Source organism: Astatotilapia calliptera, chromosome 15, assembly GCF_964374335.1.
Source record: "Astatotilapia calliptera chromosome 15, fAstCal68.1, whole genome shotgun sequence".
Classification (NCBI taxonomy): domain Eukaryota; kingdom Metazoa; phylum Chordata; class Actinopteri; order Cichliformes; family Cichlidae; genus Astatotilapia; species Astatotilapia calliptera.
Genome location: NC_137436.1, coordinates 789,738 through 807,679, shown reverse-complemented (window position 1 = coordinate 807,679; position 17,942 = coordinate 789,738). Strand labels below are relative to the sequence as shown.

The 17,942-nt window shown below is 45.9% G+C and overlaps 1 protein-coding gene across 1 annotated transcript in view; it reads right to left on the bottom strand.

Annotated features, from left to right (window-relative positions):
• snap25a (synaptosome associated protein 25a) overlaps positions 1-17,942 on the bottom strand; it is a 32,990-nt gene that overhangs the window by 7,793 nt on the left and 7,255 nt on the right. The window contains exons 2-5 of the mRNA XM_026194318.2: positions 10,339-10,482; positions 7,648-7,689; positions 3,957-4,005; positions 389-506 (exon numbers count right to left, since the gene is read on the bottom strand). Of these exons, the coding sequence (XP_026050103.1) occupies positions 389-506; positions 3,957-4,005; positions 7,648-7,689; positions 10,339-10,410 (281 nt within the window). The 5' untranslated portion in view covers positions 10,411-10,482. The remainder of the gene's footprint in view (positions 1-388; positions 507-3,956; positions 4,006-7,647; positions 7,690-10,338; positions 10,483-17,942) is intronic.

Genomic DNA, 17,942 nt, shown 5'->3' with positions numbered 1-17,942 from the left:
ATCCCTTCAGTAAACCATGTGGGAGTTGCTACTGAATCAGCAAATATTTAAATAAAAGAAGATAAAAAGTACTAACTGACCAACATGACTGGGCCTAACGAGTGTCACGTACTGTTACGGGAAATCACGTTATTGTTTTAGATGTTTGGGTTTTTTTTAAAAATTGTCATATTGTGACTGGAAATGTTTAACCTTAAGTGGGCCGACTGAACAGGGACGATTTTGAAGTTAATCATTCCACATTGTGGGCCAGGCTCAGTGTTTATTAGGAGCTGGAGTAGAGCAGACTATTGGCTGATGGCCATTGTGATGTCACTTCTACCTCGGTTTTATTTCTTAGATACTTAATTTTAAATGGCAGGCAGGCAGGCAGGCAAGCAGCACCTACTTGTTACATGGACAGGAGCAAAGACCACAGAATTTCCCTAGATCGTTCAAATTCTTTTCTGCATCCTTCATGTCCTTATTGATTTGGTCCATTCCCTCCTCGATGCGCTCCAGTTGCTCTGATTAAACACAAGTCATTTATCCCCCACAGAACGAAGCAGAAGGAGAAGAGGAGAGAAAGAAAGAGAGGACAAAGGAGAGAAGACAACAACTTCAGACACTATGACGAAAGAAAGTCAAACAAAAACTTAAAAAGAAGAAAAAGGAAAAACTGGACGCCACCACATATGTAAAGAACCTTTGGGGCACATTATCAGTACCTACTTGTTACATGGACATATGAAAAGCCCACAGCATTTCCCTAAATCTTTTAAATTTTTCTCGGCTTCCTTCATGTCTTGGTTGATATGGTTCATGCCATCTTCGACACGATCGAGTTGCTCTGGTCAGGACAAAGGGATGACAGTAGTGGAATGAATTTCATTGACTGATTGACAGAAATATGAGTCATGATGAGCAGCAAGTGAAGCGTTTGTACTCTGGTGTGTATCTGAGTGTACAGTGCATCGCTTTGGTGGCTAAAATACAATTATGTGCACTGACAGATTTTTGGGGGACCAGAAAATGGTCCATGAGAGTCCCCAACAATCCAATAATGAAAGTAAATCTTCTCTCTTTGTTTTCTTGGTTCATTTGATTGAAAGTGTAAATGTTTCAGCAAAGATGTTAAAGGGAAACAAAGATTTCTGGGGGAAATCGGCGTTTCCTTTTTTTCAAATCAATAGATCAATCTCAAATCCGATCGAGCAGACTGTCAGCTCAGGATAAAGAGCTGCTCCGGGTCCTCCCACACAAAACCCAGGTTTTAGTACCAGTTTATACCCCGCAGCAGGAGAAACGGTTGTCAGTCAGCTTTAGAGGCGGCATTTTCTTAGTTTCCAGCTGCTCCCATCACTTCCAGTACCAGTTGCAGACGGCCATGAAGGCTTAGTGGGAGACATCCTGGTAACGCTATAATACAGCCCACGACCAAGGATGTAACTAAACAGATTTTCAATGTTTATTATTTGAAATTAAATGTAATGATATTTATTTAAATATTTTTATGATATATTTATAAAAGTTGTAAATATTGTAAAGTGACTTTGTGCATCTCAGGGTAACTCTGTGGGAGCAATACTTTGGCTGTATTATGGAGTAGATTCATCTTTTTAGCCTTTTCTGTTGATGTGCATGATGTTTGTTCTGTTATTCGTCTGTCTTTTTATTTTTCCATCAGACGTGTGCTCAGGACTGTTCACCGTTACCAAACTACAAAAAGGTAAATACAACCAAAATCTGGAGGCCTATGTGACCTGATAACGATGAAGCCAAGTCTAACTTTCTTTTTCAAAATCACAAACACAACTTAGAAAATTAGTGAAGAGAAAAAACATGTTTCCTTTGCTTTAACGTAGTAAGTTAAGGTGGAACCGCTCCATAAAAAATCCACATCCCAAACTGACTGACAACTACTTTACAAAGAAAATGTTTCCACCCAAATTATCAGGACATCACACAGAACCTAAAATGACTTATGCAGAATTTAACTTTACAGAATCGTTTTTGTCTCCTTTCCTATAAAAACCTTAAATTATGAGCAACGCAAAACGACTTTCTCCATACTTAAATTTACTTAGTGTTATTATTTCTTTGTTTTCTGCAGAAATCTGATGTATTGCCTCCTTATTCTTTGAGTATTATAGGTAATTGTAACTAAATTGTCATTTCAAATAAAATACATTGAAATCACATTTATTTGGTGACAGTCACAGGCTGTAAAATTCTACTGAAATATTTCCGTAGGAAAACGTGCGGATGGTCGTTACAGCTGAAGACCTTTTCAGTGCTGAATGGATTTTCTCTTCCTTTGGTTGTAAGCTGCCGGGAAGCTGCCCAGTTTTCCTTTCTCTGATTTAACGTGTAAAACTTGAGAGAATTTAAACATTTTTCAGCTACTGGATTATTTGCATGTTAGTGACAGCTGCAGCATGTGGCCCTTATGAGCTGTAGATGAAGCTGTGAGCATGAACAGCACACCTTTTGCTGCCGTTACGAGGGTCAACTGAAAACTGTGTGTGTGGCTTTAAAATGATTCAGTGTAACTGAAAGGACTCAGGTCTGTCTGGTCAGTGAGCATCGGGGCCGTCGTCGTGCTGGTGTGGTGGACGGCTGCTGGGTGAGTGAAGGGTGAGGCACGGTTAAATATGGAGTGGACTGAGAAACGACTTTACAGATTCTTTTCCCCAAATTTGTAAAATCCCTGGTTTACAGTCATTGATGGTCATAAAGGACGTCACATTGTGTTAGTGGTATTATAGAGAAGTGGGTCACTGAGTGTGTGGTGATCATTGAAGAATGATACAAAATAAAGATCAGCGATGGCTTCAAGTTCAAATTGAAATGATTTGCATCAGAGGTAAAGCACATCAGCCTATGAATGTTGACTTCAGCACCAAGTGCTGCAGAGGTGCAAATCTGGGGTCATAGGTCAGCTCGGGCTCCTGCGTCCAGTCAGCTGTTGCAAACGATCCTGCAGTTCTCGGGGCAGCAAGGCTAAATGGAGAGTTGGAGGAGGGAGAGCTTTCCTCTCCCCGAGTGATGCTGGTGCAGTCAGGCCTCTTACTGGGCTGCTCTGGTTTACGAGCTTTCCCAGAAACAGAAAACTGAGGGCGCTCAAGAGTCCAAATATCATTCACTTCACATTAGAAATGATATCTTTTAAGGTTACTGTGAGCCGACGTTCTCATTTATTGCATCTAATCAGGGATTGTACAAATCTGTAGGTGGCCTGATAGACAAGGGCTTGAATATTTTGTCATTACCAGCTAAATCGATCGTTTGGACTGTTAGTGGGCTGGAACGGCCAGGTTAGCTGTCCTCAGACCTGTTTGCCTTTATTGTGATATAAAGCAGTATAATAGGTCATATGGGTGTTTTTTAAATGTATTTATTTCTTGTAAACAGATCTGAGACCAGCCCGGAGGTTACACTGCCGGCAGCACCCACAGGGACAAGGCCGTCGGCCGGTTCCTGACAATGAGTTGTTGAGCTGTAAGGTTTCATTCCTGCGGTTGCTGCCGTTAAATCTTCCTGACAGGATCTGTTATGGTTTTGGCACTCGTGACAATTCCTTTAACCGTCGTCCTCAGCTCAGAAAAACCATAAAACGCTGCTGGCAAAGTGAAAGCAGTTAGGCAAAGTAAAAAGAAAAATGTTAGCCAAAGAAAACAAATGTTAAAAGAAGCTGAAAGAAAGAAGGAAACCATGTTGAACCTTCACCAAAGAAAACATGCAACAAATCAAACAACTCAAAACCGATTCCTTTAAGGACAAAACGAATTAGTTTGGAAATACTCAAGTAAAACCAAGCAACTGCAAATGAAACGCGTCGTTTAATTCTAAGTCTACGAGGTGAGGACTGGAGTGTAGCGCTGCTTGTATTTGAATGCAATCATATTATCACTGTGCCGATTCTGGTCGCATCTATATGTTGTGACCCTGCGCCATCGCCCCTCATGCACACTTACCTCCCTGCTCGTCCAGCATAACCAAAGTCCTGATGCCGGCATCTTTGCTCTATTCCCCGGAGACAGGAGGTGGAAAAGGAAGACAATCACAGGAAAACAGTGGTGAGCGGCTGCAGGAGCTCAGGAAGCAGTGAAGCTGAGAAACTCTGCGCTGCTCCTTTCTTTGCATCCTTTGAAGTTAAATTCTCCTAACATGGTTAAACACGCTGGCAGAGCACAATTACACCTGCAGCTAACACGAGCGCTCTGCTCGCCTTCGCCAAATTACGTTTTTATTACAGCAGGAGAGCGACACACACACACACTTTTAAAGGTACATTTTTGCAATTAATTCCCTGCAAATCTAAACTAAAACATCTACCACCTTCATCCAGCTGTGTTTTGTGCTTTTCTTTTATATTTTTTATGTGACTTTTTAGCCTTACAACCATTTTTTAAGAGACGTCACCTTTACCTGGTCACCACAAGAGTGAACTCCTCATTAAATAAAGGTTACAAATCTGTATTATATGAAAGTATGAACCATTCCTCATTTAACTTTACATGCATTAAGCACCATACATGCATGCTTTGGGACAGTTCCTTCACAGATAGTTTAAGGACCTTATTTATGACACCTGACACACCTGCCCAGTCTTCAGCTAGTCGGGGCAATAACAGCTTGAGCACAAATGAATGTGATTTAGAAGTCTAAGGGTATAATTTACTCATATCAGCAACTCAAAAAAAATCACAGACCTGCTGTTTTTTATATCGGTGCGATTAGCTTTAAATTGTGTGTTGGAAGTGTTAATCGCACACTTGATTTAAATATTCTCTGTATTTTTGCATCTTGAGAAAGGGTGAGTGGCTAAAATCTCTGAGTCATCACCTGTTACATGCAATTTTGTCACTGCGCTCTCTTTCTACCTTTTGTTTCAAAAAACCAGCTGGTGCTGGCACAGTGTATTAGTAACTGCTGGCCTAAGGCTTTAATTTAAACAGCAGAGAGAGAATAACACATCTGCTGCTGTGCTTTCTGTAAAGCAACAGAACAAATGCACATTGAGCTTGATCATCGGGATCATTGCTTCATCTTCTTGTTTTCCTGAACAAACAAATTGAATATTTTCCTTCCTATTACCTCTGTGCTGATGATATTGATCCGAAGATGCAAAGACATCTGTCTGTTAAACGTGGAATCAAACTGAAGGAGATTAATGATGCTAGCATCGACAGCGGACGAGCGTTCTTCTTAAAATCGTGGTACAATGCGAGTTTTCTGCTCCTGACTGGAGCAGCTGAGCCTGCAATAGCATTCACAGTAATGCTTCTCGTCACTGATGGCGGGGCTGGCAAAGGAGTCTGAGAAGATGCAGCAGCGTTAGCTAACATACAACTGTGTGCTTCTTTAAAATGCAGCACTAAGATTTGGCAGCTGGCTCAGCCTGATCGGCATAAATACGATCACGGTGTGTCGCTGTGTACCACACGTGCTCGCCATGACAAACAGCCACCCCTCCTCCTCAGCAGTTTGGGAAGAGAGCCACACGGATGCTTGGGAGGCGAGAGGGGAGCAATAAGGAGCCTCTGCATGAGAAATCCCAAAGTATCTGAAATGTGTCCCTGGGGAAACCCAACAATAATCAACCATAATCCCAGACAGGCCTGAGGATGGTGCAGCTTTCTCCATCTAACCTGGCGGTGCAGGAGAGTATTATCCTACACCTCCACTGACGGACTGTTGATGACAGATCATTGTCCCAGGTTTACAGTTTATGTTTGCTTTTGTACCTGTGATGACATGAAATGTTCCCTATCTAATAATCCCGGCTTTTTCAAATGGCCTCACAGCAACGAGCACGCTACGCTAAGAGCACGCTGCTAAGAGCACGCCGCTAAGAGCACGCCGCTAAGAGCACGCCGCTAAAGCTCCGGAATCGAGTGAAAGTCAGCCTCATTGTTAGAAACAACTAATTTTGTATTTTTCAGACTGAACAGATCTTCTTACTGTCGTCCTGGACATTCAGTTTGTGGGGAAAACCGATAAACACAGAGTCGCGAGTGACATCACGAGAGCCGCTGAATGTTATCTATGTCAGCTGTTTGTGCTGCATCCTCCCCATCCTCCATCTCTCTGATCACGTGCATAAAGAAGCCGTCGCTCTGTTCAGCCCTCCTTCGGTCCCTCCCTGCCTGCAGTACATTTGTAGGGTGGAGCTGATGGTGAGAAATGTCGACTGATGATCAATATGACCTTGAGAGCTGCAGCGGGTAGCTTGTTAGCCACTCACCCCCCCAGATGCTCTCACTCCTTGTCTCTCCATGCCTCACCCGCCCTCCTTTCTTCCATCTGCGTCTGCTTGTTGCAGTCTCATTACATTGCAGTATTATCATCCCTGATGTCACTGATCTTCACGTTATGTGCTATTCACGCCATTACTCAGTTGCCTCATGGTCCGCCAAAGCTGGGCACACGCTCCACAACCGTTGGGCAAAGCATGAACGTGACAGGGACGTGCTGACATGTACGTGTGGCTTTGTGTTGGACAGTTTACTGGATTTATTAAAAACGTGCTGCATTTTTCTGTGCACAGCAATCGTGTCGTGTCTAAATGACTAAGAAGGAATTGTTTCCACTTCCTCTTCTTAAAGCTTTAAAACAAACAAACAAACAAACATGTTCAGTATTTTCATATGACGACTGTTTCTGTGGATACAGCTAAAATTAACTACGTATACATCACGTAACGTTACAGAAAATGCCACCAAGCCTAACTGACAGTCTCGCTTTTATCCACAGTTTCCTGCCATTTGGAGGCCGTCTTGGTAACGCTTCTGCTGATCACCAGCACAATCTGACGAGAGAGCGCTGACCAGGTCAGAGCCTGTCCCACAGATGACTGAACAAACACCAATCCAAGGCACAAACAGTAGACTTACTTCTGTCTTTTGACTGGCTGTTTGGGGGCAAACCGACCACTAACGGTTCAGAATAGATCTGCTAGAGCGCCATGTTTCCCTCTCATGTAAAGTCTGATTGTGTCCTTCCTGGCAGCGCTGATGAACGTGAACACTTGCTGAGTGTATGACAGCTGAACGCTGAGTTTGGACTTTCAGGTATCTGAGTCTCGCTCCATAAATCTGAGCTATTCTAACAGCTTTAGAGATCCTCACACAACAATGAGCTTCCTACTGTCCTCGCTCTTCTACTACTGATTCATCTCTGCTCCTCTGAGAGTTTCAGTGTTGGTACAGTGACATGCTTGCATGTAATCCTGGTGCCGCTGGTGTCGTCAGGTTAAAACCTTTAAGTTTGTAAAATGTAAAGGATCTCTGACAGAGGCGCAGTTATTAGAAAAGGACGTTTATCCTATGAGCTTGTGTGTTTGCACTTTGCATACACTCCTCCCTTCCCAGATTACTGAAAATGAAGGTTTTAGTAACAGTAACAACATTGCAACACAGGAGCAAAACGACATCGTTGTAATATTCACACGACTAACCCTGAAGTCTCCTCTGCCCTGCTTATATCCGAGTGTCGGCACAGGAAATGATCTGTGCTGCAAAACAGCAGCTCGTCCTGCACACGTAACACCGCGAGACGCGATTCAGTATCATTTATTTTCGTTTGTTGTTGACACACATTTTTAAACATTATTGTTGGCTATAAATCAAACTCATACACCAACATTTAGAGGACTTTTCTTACCTCTTCGACCAGCTGCAGCATACGGCGAGTGCTCTCCAGTGACTGCGGACAAATAAAAGAAACAATTCAGATTCAAGAAGCTTGGAAAGTTTTGGTTTTCATGTTATGTGCAGTTTTTCATGTGATGGCCAATAACCTGAGCATCGCACCAGACCGGCCATGAAGCCAAGCTTACCTGCAGGACTGGCAGGTCAGCTGCTCTCACTGCCATCAGCCTTTGATTTTCCATTAATGCAAAAGTCTAAAAAGTCTGCCCACAGCTGCTGCACATCTGCAAGCCTCTTTGCAACCCACCACCACCTTCCATGCTTTTCCAGGCTTTGTCATATCTGCTGTCGTGGTAACTGCTCTGCTCTGCACCCTCTCACAGCCATGCTGCAGGTGGACACAACAGGTTCTGTTGACTGTTGTGTTCCTGTTAAATCTTATTTACACAACAACTCAATGTGGTTGTGCGCATTCGTTCGACTGAACATAAGCGAGTGTGTGTGAAACTAAATGGAGCCGATCAGAACAATCAGCAGCCGCAAACAGGATCAATCCCTGAACGATTATCGACGTGAACTCAACATGAACTCGCAGAGATGGACTGTGTGCACGCAGGACTGCATAGCTCTGACTGTAACACATGGAAATGGTGACTTATTCTAAGTTTAGAGTACGGCACAAAAGTCTAGAGCCGCCCCTCTCGTTTCTTTATATTTGTCTGGGAAATTGGGACCCGGCTACAGTGAAGATGAGCCCACACTTGTTTTAATGTTTGCTTTCACTGCTTCGGCAGTGTGCTTCGGATTTCCAGGCTAAAAATTAAGTGAAAAACGAAGCTGATGTTAATCGGACACTTTACAGACCTGCAACACTACAGCCCCAAAAAGACACGGAGCCTCTACGTTTTAGTGTTGTACCTTTTCCTGACCTTATACACACTGACGATAATTTGAGCTAAAATGTCATCACTCCATCGTAGCTGCTGCCACAGATTTTCAGTCCAGTTCTTGTGTGATGTGGCAGAACAGCCGCCCCTCAGCTGAGACGATTTCTGTGGGAAACAGTGGATAAATCACCAGAAGACCCAAAAGCATCTCTCAGGTCCTCTGTCGCGTCTTTCCTGGATTATTTCCTGTTTCTAAGGTTCATCTGCTGCAGATAGTTTTTAAACTCCTTGGAAATAAAATATCAAGAAATGAGGGGCAGCGTCAGACAGCATTCTGTCTTTCATATAATCATTTCACTCGCTGGGCCCTCATTTTAAGTTAGCCAGTGTTTCTTAGTAGATAAATGGCTTAATCATGAATTGAGCTGTGGTTTAGGGAAGGCCTCGAAGGGCACTGGTGGCAGCTCTCGGGCCGACAGATCCCCAGGTGCTAAACAGAAGTGGGAGGGAGGGGGGGGCACGACAGCTTGCAGAGCTGTGGGAACATGTAAGATAAGACCTGGAAGGTCCTGAAATGCAGCACTTATAGCACGTGATGGGCATTTGTGTCTGTTTTACTAAGTTAGCATTGATTGATCAAAATAACTCAGCTTTGTTATTAGCAGCAGGCAGAATCCTCATCGCTGTGTGACGTCTGTTATTAGCTCCTGGCTGATGTGTAACAGGGGCTCCCATTCTCTAAGGAGCGTGAGGCTGCACAGGGGCAGCAGCTCCGCCTCGCTGCGCTCGCTGCAAGCGCATCGTCTGCGCCGGTAGGGGTTGAGGGGTGGGGGGTGTCGGTTAGACAAACAAATCTGACACCGAGCAGCCATTTTTCACGTGGCTCACGTTCTTTTTCCTTCTTCTGATTCTGCCTTTTTGTATTCTGTCTCTGATCCGTCTGCATCAGCTCGCTCGTTTGCTTCCATCTGTTGGAATCGCTGTGGAGGCTGAAGCTCACAGAAGCCACAAAACTGTTATTCCAGCGCCGCCATTTTGTGTTTGCCCTGCGTTCCTGCGTGTGTGTGTGTCTGTGTGTGTGTGTGTCTGTGTGTGTGTTTGTATTTAATATTCTGCTCAGCTGTGCCACAGTGAGTCATATGTGAAGCTGGAGGGCTGATCAGCTGTGGGCCATGATGGAGACTTTCTCACTCTCTTGCCCTCTCTCTAACTGCGAAACACGCACACACACACACACACACACACACACACACACACACACACACACACACACACACACACACACACACACACACATTCACTCACACACACACACACACACACACGCACACACGCACACACACACACACACGCACACACACACACACACGCACACACACACACACACACACATTCACACACACACACACACACACACGCACACACACACACACACGCACACACACACACACACACACACACACACACACACACACACACACACATTCACTCACACACACACACACACACACACGCACACACGCACACACACACACACACGCACACACACACACACACGCACACACGCACACACACACACACGCACACACACACACACACGCACACACACACACACACACACACATTCACACACACTCTATAATGTGCTCATTAGTGCACCCTCTTACTGTGCTGCATAGTTTCAGTATGTTTGAAGTTGTGATAAAACAAAGGTGCTCGGCGTCTCCAACCACCACGCGACTCCTCAGCGAGTCAGTAAGCGTGCACCTGCCATCACGAGGCAAACGCCTGTGATGCAGCAAGTCCGGTGTTCTCACCTCATCAGCCAGCTGGTCAGCGCGTTGCTGCATGTCTGACAGCTCATTGCGCATGTCCGCATCATCTGCCATGTCTGCTGGATGTCGGGGGTGGAGAAGGTCTCCGACAGGGAAGAGAAGATCCTAGTGGGAGTCCGGGGAAGGCTGGAAGAGAGGCAAAACACAAAGCATTCAGCGTGCAGCACACGGCTCAGTCGACTGTCGCATCAACGGACTCGGGACGATGGAGAACGTGGATAATTTGGTGTGCGACCACTGCAGAGTCAACTAACGTACTCGTGAGCTTGTGCAGGATTCAAACTCACAGCATCACTGTGGCGTGATCCCTTTCCCCCTGACCTCAGACCTTTCTCTGCGTCCGTTTATGATGAAAACGTCTTTATTTATGTAAAGAAGAGCACAACAAGATGAAACCAGCTGACAGCTCCCCGCGAATATTTTCCCTTCTCGATCTTTCGACGTGCTTTAAAATCATTATTCTCAACTTTCTGAGCTTAACATCGTCCCTGCCGTGTTGGTGATGTTTTTGCCTCTATCTCAGCTGCACTACTGAGCCAAACTGAAAACGAGGACACGTGATGTTACCTTCAGATTCATGACAAACACACCTGCTGCTCGCTCGCAGCCTGCAAGAATGCCCCGTGTGCGTTTGTGTAGTGTGTAGTGTAGTCCACATACATGAACACACACATATAACAAAATATGAAAAGTAATTAATGAGCTGGAACGGGCTGACGTCAGAGAAACACGACTGCAGCATCAGATCGAGCTTCTAAGAACTGAATTCAATACTAGTTCATGCAAACGTCCTCTTTATTTTTCAATCTCAAGTATGCACATCGACGGGCATCACGATGGGCCTCAAAGGAGGCGACAAATACCTCCCACCTCACTGTTACGCCAGAAAACGGCAGTCACACAAATAAAAGTGAAGAGCGTTCCAGAGAGGCAACAAGAGGCGCATGGCACGCAGCAAATGGCCTGAGTGTAACGAGAGCACGTTCATGAAAGTCAGGTAAACAAGAGAAAAACCCGGAGGTGGGAGCTGCTGCCTCCACAGGCCTCTGTTTGCTGTTGCAGGCGGTGTAACTGAGGACTGTGAGGATGCAGCAGTATCGTCTGTTTGTTGGGGAGTGAACGGGCAGAGGAATCCCGGCTTCCTGGACTTTCAGAGGATCAGCCTGAGAAATAAACAGCGCGTGCCCCTGTAGCTGCAATCCTCTGCGGGTCACCACAGGCTAGTATCACTGGCTAAACAGCTGGACGCATCCAGATGCAAAATTACCAGAAGCTTGCATGAAAGATGAGCATGAGAGAGATTATCAGCGGACATGTCTACAGGACCAGTCGAGGCAGTTACATGTAACTCTGGCTCAGCAGAAACTCGACTGTGGTGTCGGCCTTTATGACCCAAAGGCAAAGTCACGAAGAATGAATCCACGCACATCCTGAGGGACAGACAAGACCACGTGTGAAGAAAGCCTCAGTGCACTAACATCGGCTGAATGAAACCTGACAGAAGGGCCGGACCCGCTGAGGATGAGCGAGGAACCAGCTCATCGTGCTGGTTTTATGGACCTCGGGTTCACTGAGTTGTTTCCTCTGACTGTTTTCTGTTTCCTGCATCAGCAGGTAGTCATCTCAACAATAAACCCGAGTGTGTCCTCTGCCCAGGAAAACACAGTAAAGCATTCAGCAGTTAACCAGTCAGACACGTTATTTTGATTTGGCCAAACGACCTAAAAGAAGAGTAAATATTACACATTCGCCACTCACATGATGTCACTGATGGTTGTGCCATAGATGACGTTTCCATCCACCCACTCAGGCTCAGGGAGGCCGTGGGAGGCGAGTTTTCCCTTCCCGCTGTTTTATTATGGGGTCTTTGTCTTACATATAGAGCGTTGTTCAGGGCACTGTCCATATAAACAACAACATCTACCAGCTTAATGCAAGCATCATAACAGGATCAATTTAACTGATAAAATATTCAGCACGGCCGCAGAGCTCAGATCCAGACACGTTCAGGTGACGGCGAATGGAGTCAGCAGTGAAGGTCGGTGCCTCAGACTGACGCGTTCGCCCACCTGGACGTTTCATCCTGGTGACGGAGCGAACGGTCTGCTCGGAGGTCTCGCCGTACCCTCATCGTCTGCCTCTCCCACTCGTGCGTCCAGAGGCATTCACAACAACATCTGCTGGTCTTGCAGCGTGGATGTGAGATATGAAGACACTTTTTTTTCACTGCCAAGACAATATTACCCAGCATGCCACGCTCTGAATCATTAAAGCCTCGCTGGGCGGCAGATAGAGATCATATACGTGTCATAAGCACCACAGCTGAATGCCAACACACGTGTCCGATGTGCTTTTTCCTTTCTTCTCGCTCTCCTGCATGTCAGCGACGGCCGTGTTGGGTTACATAAAGCAGTCAGCGCAGGGCTTCGTGTCTGAATCGAGTCAGATTCAAAAGCACTTGTCGGGGGAAGAAAGGCCGCCATCGCCTGGCTGCCTCGCTACATAACTAAAGTCAGGCAATGAAGTTTGAGCAGGCCGCGCTGACCTTTTACTTTACGTCTCAATCACGCGCCTCACGTGCGGCGTCTTTGCTCCCATCTTCTCAGGGAGCGATGGGAAACACCGACGGAGCTCATGTTGCGCATTAACAATTGTTTATATGGAATCAGTTATTCTGTGGGCAGGTTCATCGCAGCTGAATTAAAGTCAGTAACTGAGTGAACGCAGGCTTGATGCAGAAACTTAATGGAGGACGACATGTTGATGTACTTATTCTATTATCCAGTAAATGCATCTACTGCCCAGGAAGCTCCTGCTACCTGTTCCTGACACCTATAAGCTCTTTTTTACACTGCACAGCTTCTCTGGTATTTACAGTCCGGTTATTTCCACCTGCGCAGCCTTTTTGCATTTATGCTGGTCAGTGAACGTGCACAGGAGCCGCAGCCGAGCATGTCTGCTCTCGCTGTGAGACCTCACCTCCACTCGTACCTGGACTCGACCTCTCGTCTTTGTGGTGTTTGTGGCTCTTGCAGAATTTTTAATGCTGAACAAACAATAAGGTCTGCAGTTACAGTTCAGACCACACAACAAGTGTGTGATGCAGTTGTTTCAGCCAGTGACATTGTGGTAATATTTTATTGATGTGTATTTGCACTGATTAACAGGGATCCTCCCCTCACGCCAAGCCAGCAGATGGCCCCGCCCCTCCCTGAGCCTGGTTCAACCACAGGTTTCTTCCTGTTAAAAAGGAGTTTTTCCTTCCCACTGTCGCCAAGTGCTGCTCATAGGGGGTCATGTGACTGATGGGGTTTTCTCTGTGTGTGTTATTGTAGGGTCGACATTACAATATAAAGCACCTTAAGGTCACCGTTGTTATGATTTTGTATATAAATAAGATTGAACTGAATTATTCTGCACATGAAGCATATTTATTTAGAGCTAACTTACAAACATCTGTTTGTCTGGCTGGATCTACTGGATGTGGTGCTATAATGTGTATTTGTACATTTACTGAATGGCTTCAGATGGGTCCCATAAACCGGTGACCCGTGATGACCTTTAACCAGGAGCCGTGAAATGTTTCCTCTCAGAGGACACACGTTTGTCTGGTGAGTCCCATCTGATTAAATGTTGTCCAGCCCATCTGAGAAATACTTAATTACTCGCACACTGCCTGTCAGGAGTTTAGTGAGGACGGTAAATTTCTGAGCTGATAAATCAGGGACGTGTCTACAGCAGGTCTTCTAGTGTGCATGGACCATGTGTCCCAGTTAGTGCATGAAATAATATTGTTTTGCAGTGAAGCATCCTTACGCAGCGTGCTGCAGGAGTAACAGAGGAATGCAGACCTGTCCTCTGATATAATACGATATGATCCTCCTGTTAGACTGTCCCAGGATTGTTACAGCACACACGGTCTTTGCAAACATATGCAGCACATATTGAAGACATGATGAATGTAATCAAAGCCCATACTTCCCCATGCACACCAACATCGCCGTAAAAACCTTGTTTCATTCACAAACAAATGCAGGGACTGAGTCGACAACCATCAGCTGCCACATCTGTCTCCGTCTGCTGTGTCCCTGCATACAGCCACGTGACCTTTGGCCAAGAGTTTCTGTTGCCTTGTCATCACATATTACAAGGATGCTGACATTTATGGCACGAAATGGTAAGCAGTATGACCTTTGACCTGAAGAAGGTGATAAGAAACAGGAAATGGAGAGCTCAAAGGGGAAAACGTTCGCTTTGAGTTATTACAATCATACGAGCAGGCTGTAGCATGATAAACACAAACCCATACATACGTGCTGATGACGGGGTTGAGTTCTGGCGCTAGAAAAGCTGCTGTGATGGCGCGACTGACTGATGCGTGGCCGTCACTGGCAGTAGGCCGAGCGCACCACACTGATCAGTGGAACAGTAATACCTGGATTTATCCACTTCCTGCCACACGGCACAACTTCCATGAATGTTTAATGGAACATCCGTATTTCCATGTGCACACGTGGAGCAACACTAGGATGGAGCCGCCATGGCAACAATAGGCAAAGGTACGAGGACGCCCTTATTTCCGTTCCCCGATGGAATGGCATATTTCATCGTCCAATCACACGATGATTACCAGCTGCCCCCCCTCCCCCAGCTCTGGCTGTGCTTTGACGTATTTATCCTCCACCGTCTTCTTTTACATCACGTCAGAAAAACATAAAACGCTTGAACATGTGTTCAACCCATCAAGTGTTTTATGAAAAGACGGCGTGTTGTCGGCGACCGAATCAGTAGACATGTGACGTAACGCTTCACGTCCACGGCCTGAGGAGACCGAGCTCTGTGCTCAGGACAAGAAAGACAACAGATCTGTGTGTGTCTGTGTGTGTGTGTGTGTGTCTGTGTGTGTGTGTGTGTGTGTGTGTGTGTCTGTGTGTGTGTGTGTGTGTGTGTGTCTGTGTGTGCGTGTGTGTGTCTGTGTGTGTGTGTGTCTGTGTGTGTGTGTCTGTGTGTGTGTGTGTGTGTCTGTGTGTGTGTGTGTGTGTGTGTGTCTGTGTGTGCGTGTGTGTGTCTGTGTGTGTGTGTGTCTGTGTGTGTGTGTCTGTGTGTGTGTGTGTGTGTCTGTGTGTGTGTGTGTCTGTGTGTGTGTGTGTGTGTGTGTCTGTGTGTGTGTGTGTGTGTGTGTGTGTGTCTGTGTGTGTGTGTCTGTGTGTCTGTGTGTGTGTGTCTGTGTGTGTGTGTCTGTGTGTGTGTGTGTCTGTGTGTGTGTGTCTGTGTGTGTGTGTGTGTGTGTGTGTGTCTGTGTGTGTGTGTGTGTGTGTGTGTCTGTGTCTGTGTGTGTGTGTGTGTGTCTGTGTGTGTGTGTGTGTGCGCGTGCAGCTGCCATTTTGTTTGCTTATCAGTTTCAAACGTGTCGTCTCTGTCCCTCTGTTGTTAAACTTCTTATCGTTACCGAACGAGGAATCTTTCGTGGGTTGGAAACATGAACTGGCATTAAATAACCAGGCCTCACTCGATGTTACAGTTCAGCGTAACGCCTCGTTTTCTGCTTTCCTGTGCAAATGCAGATTAATCTGCAGATTCATGCGACGCTCATGCTTCAATTATTGGATTTAAACGTCATCCATGGTTGTTGGAAACGAGCCGCCGTGGCGCGGTTGGCAGAGGAGCAGCTGAGAGTTGATGTGGCCTTTTAGAAAGAAATCTGGTGATGTGAAACACGTTAGCTGTGAAAGTTACTGCAGCCCTTCACTCGGACCGATGTTTTCCCTCGTTTGAAAAGCTTGCACTGATATCAGCACAAAGATAAATCGCATCAAGCGGCCGTTTCTTTTAGAAACACAGCTTGGCTGCAGATGAAATGCTACTTGCAAACGGATATCTAAATATTTCTGCAGCCATTTTGGAGCTCAAAAGGAAAACGCTCCACATTAGCATCTTGCTGACACGATAAGACGAGCGCAGGGATGGATAATAACTGAAGCAACATCACTCAAAGAGACCAAGTGTCAGCAGAGCTGGAGCTTTAAGTGGTGAAGCAACATCCCAGCGGCTCCAAAGATAATGCTTTGAATCATTGACCTGAGAGGTCCAAGATCCTGTCACTGATTCACCCACTCCCACTGCAACCGCGCAGCCCACATGTGCCAGTACAGGACAGCATCAGACAAGCTCCTGTGTTACTGTAAAAGTGACAAAGAGCACAAAGTGAGATTTAGGAAAGGAAACAGCAGCAAATGTCCACCTTTACCGCACTGACAGGACGCTGACAGTCTTTGTGTTTCCCTCTTCATATCAGGCCTTTTGAGACCAGGTCTGATGCTGGTGATTTAAAAATAGGATCAATTTTCTTTCCATCTCACAAAGGAAGCTCTTAAAACATGCGGTTATCCTAATGAGGCTTTTATAAAGTCAGCAAAGAGGCACAGAAAAGAAGATCAGACACCAGCGAGGGAGGATCAGGAAGACAGACGCATCATCCCCTATGTAGCCGGCGTATCAGAGAAACTCAGGAGTTTTCTACAAGCATCCCGGTGCATTTCAGACCCAGCAACACGCTCAGACACAAGCTGGTTCATCACAAAGACAAAACTCCAAAACACAAACTTAACAATGTGGTGTTTGCTGTACAGTGCAGCGAGGAATGCTCAGACCTCTACATCGGAGAGACCAAACAGCCACTTCACAAGCGCATGGCACAACACAGAAGAGCCACCTCCACAGGACAAGACTCAGCAGTCCATCTGCATCTAAAGGTCAAAGGTCACTCTTTCGAGGATGCCAATGTTCACATTTTGGACAGAGAGGACAGATGGTTTGAAAGAGGAGTGAAAGAAGCATCTATGTCCACTGTGAGCGACCATCTTTGAACAGAGGCGGGGCTTACGACACCAACTCTCTGCCATCTATAATCCAGTTTTGAGATCCTTCCCAGACGCCTTAACGCCCACTCACATCCTGGGCCATCTGACCTCAGGAAATCACATGATAAGGTGGGGCCAGGTTTCACAATGAACACACCCGAAACTCTGGCTGATTGGGACCCACACCCAGTTACACACCTTGGCTCAGGTGGTCGGGGGTGGGGGAGGGATAACAACAATCCTAAAATAAACAGAGCAAAGAGTTGCCGACAGCCATCAGCCAGACTGTAGCTTCAAGCACTGGAATCATCCCAGAATAGGTGAAGCTCCAAATACAACATGGTACACAAAGAGACCAAAGAGAGACGTGGTGACTGTGACAGCTTTAACCTCGGGTGACGACCCGGAGTGCTGCCTTCTCTATATGCAGAACTACAAGCAACCCAACATAATCACAGTGTTCTCCAGGGCAGATTATATAACAGTATATAACACGTCGTGTCCTTTTACTAAGCTGCGCACCGCTGTGATAAAACACGTTGATTCGTTACAGGTCCCGTTAAACGCAGCAGCGTTCCTGCTGAGCGGAGCTGCAGATTTCATAAACGGCTTCCTGGAAACGTCAGTGGCTAAAGTCCCACGCTTTCTACTCCAATCAAACAGCTGCTCGTAAAATCTCATGTAAAAAAAGCTGCAGATGCTCCTTTACCAGGAAGTGAACATGTG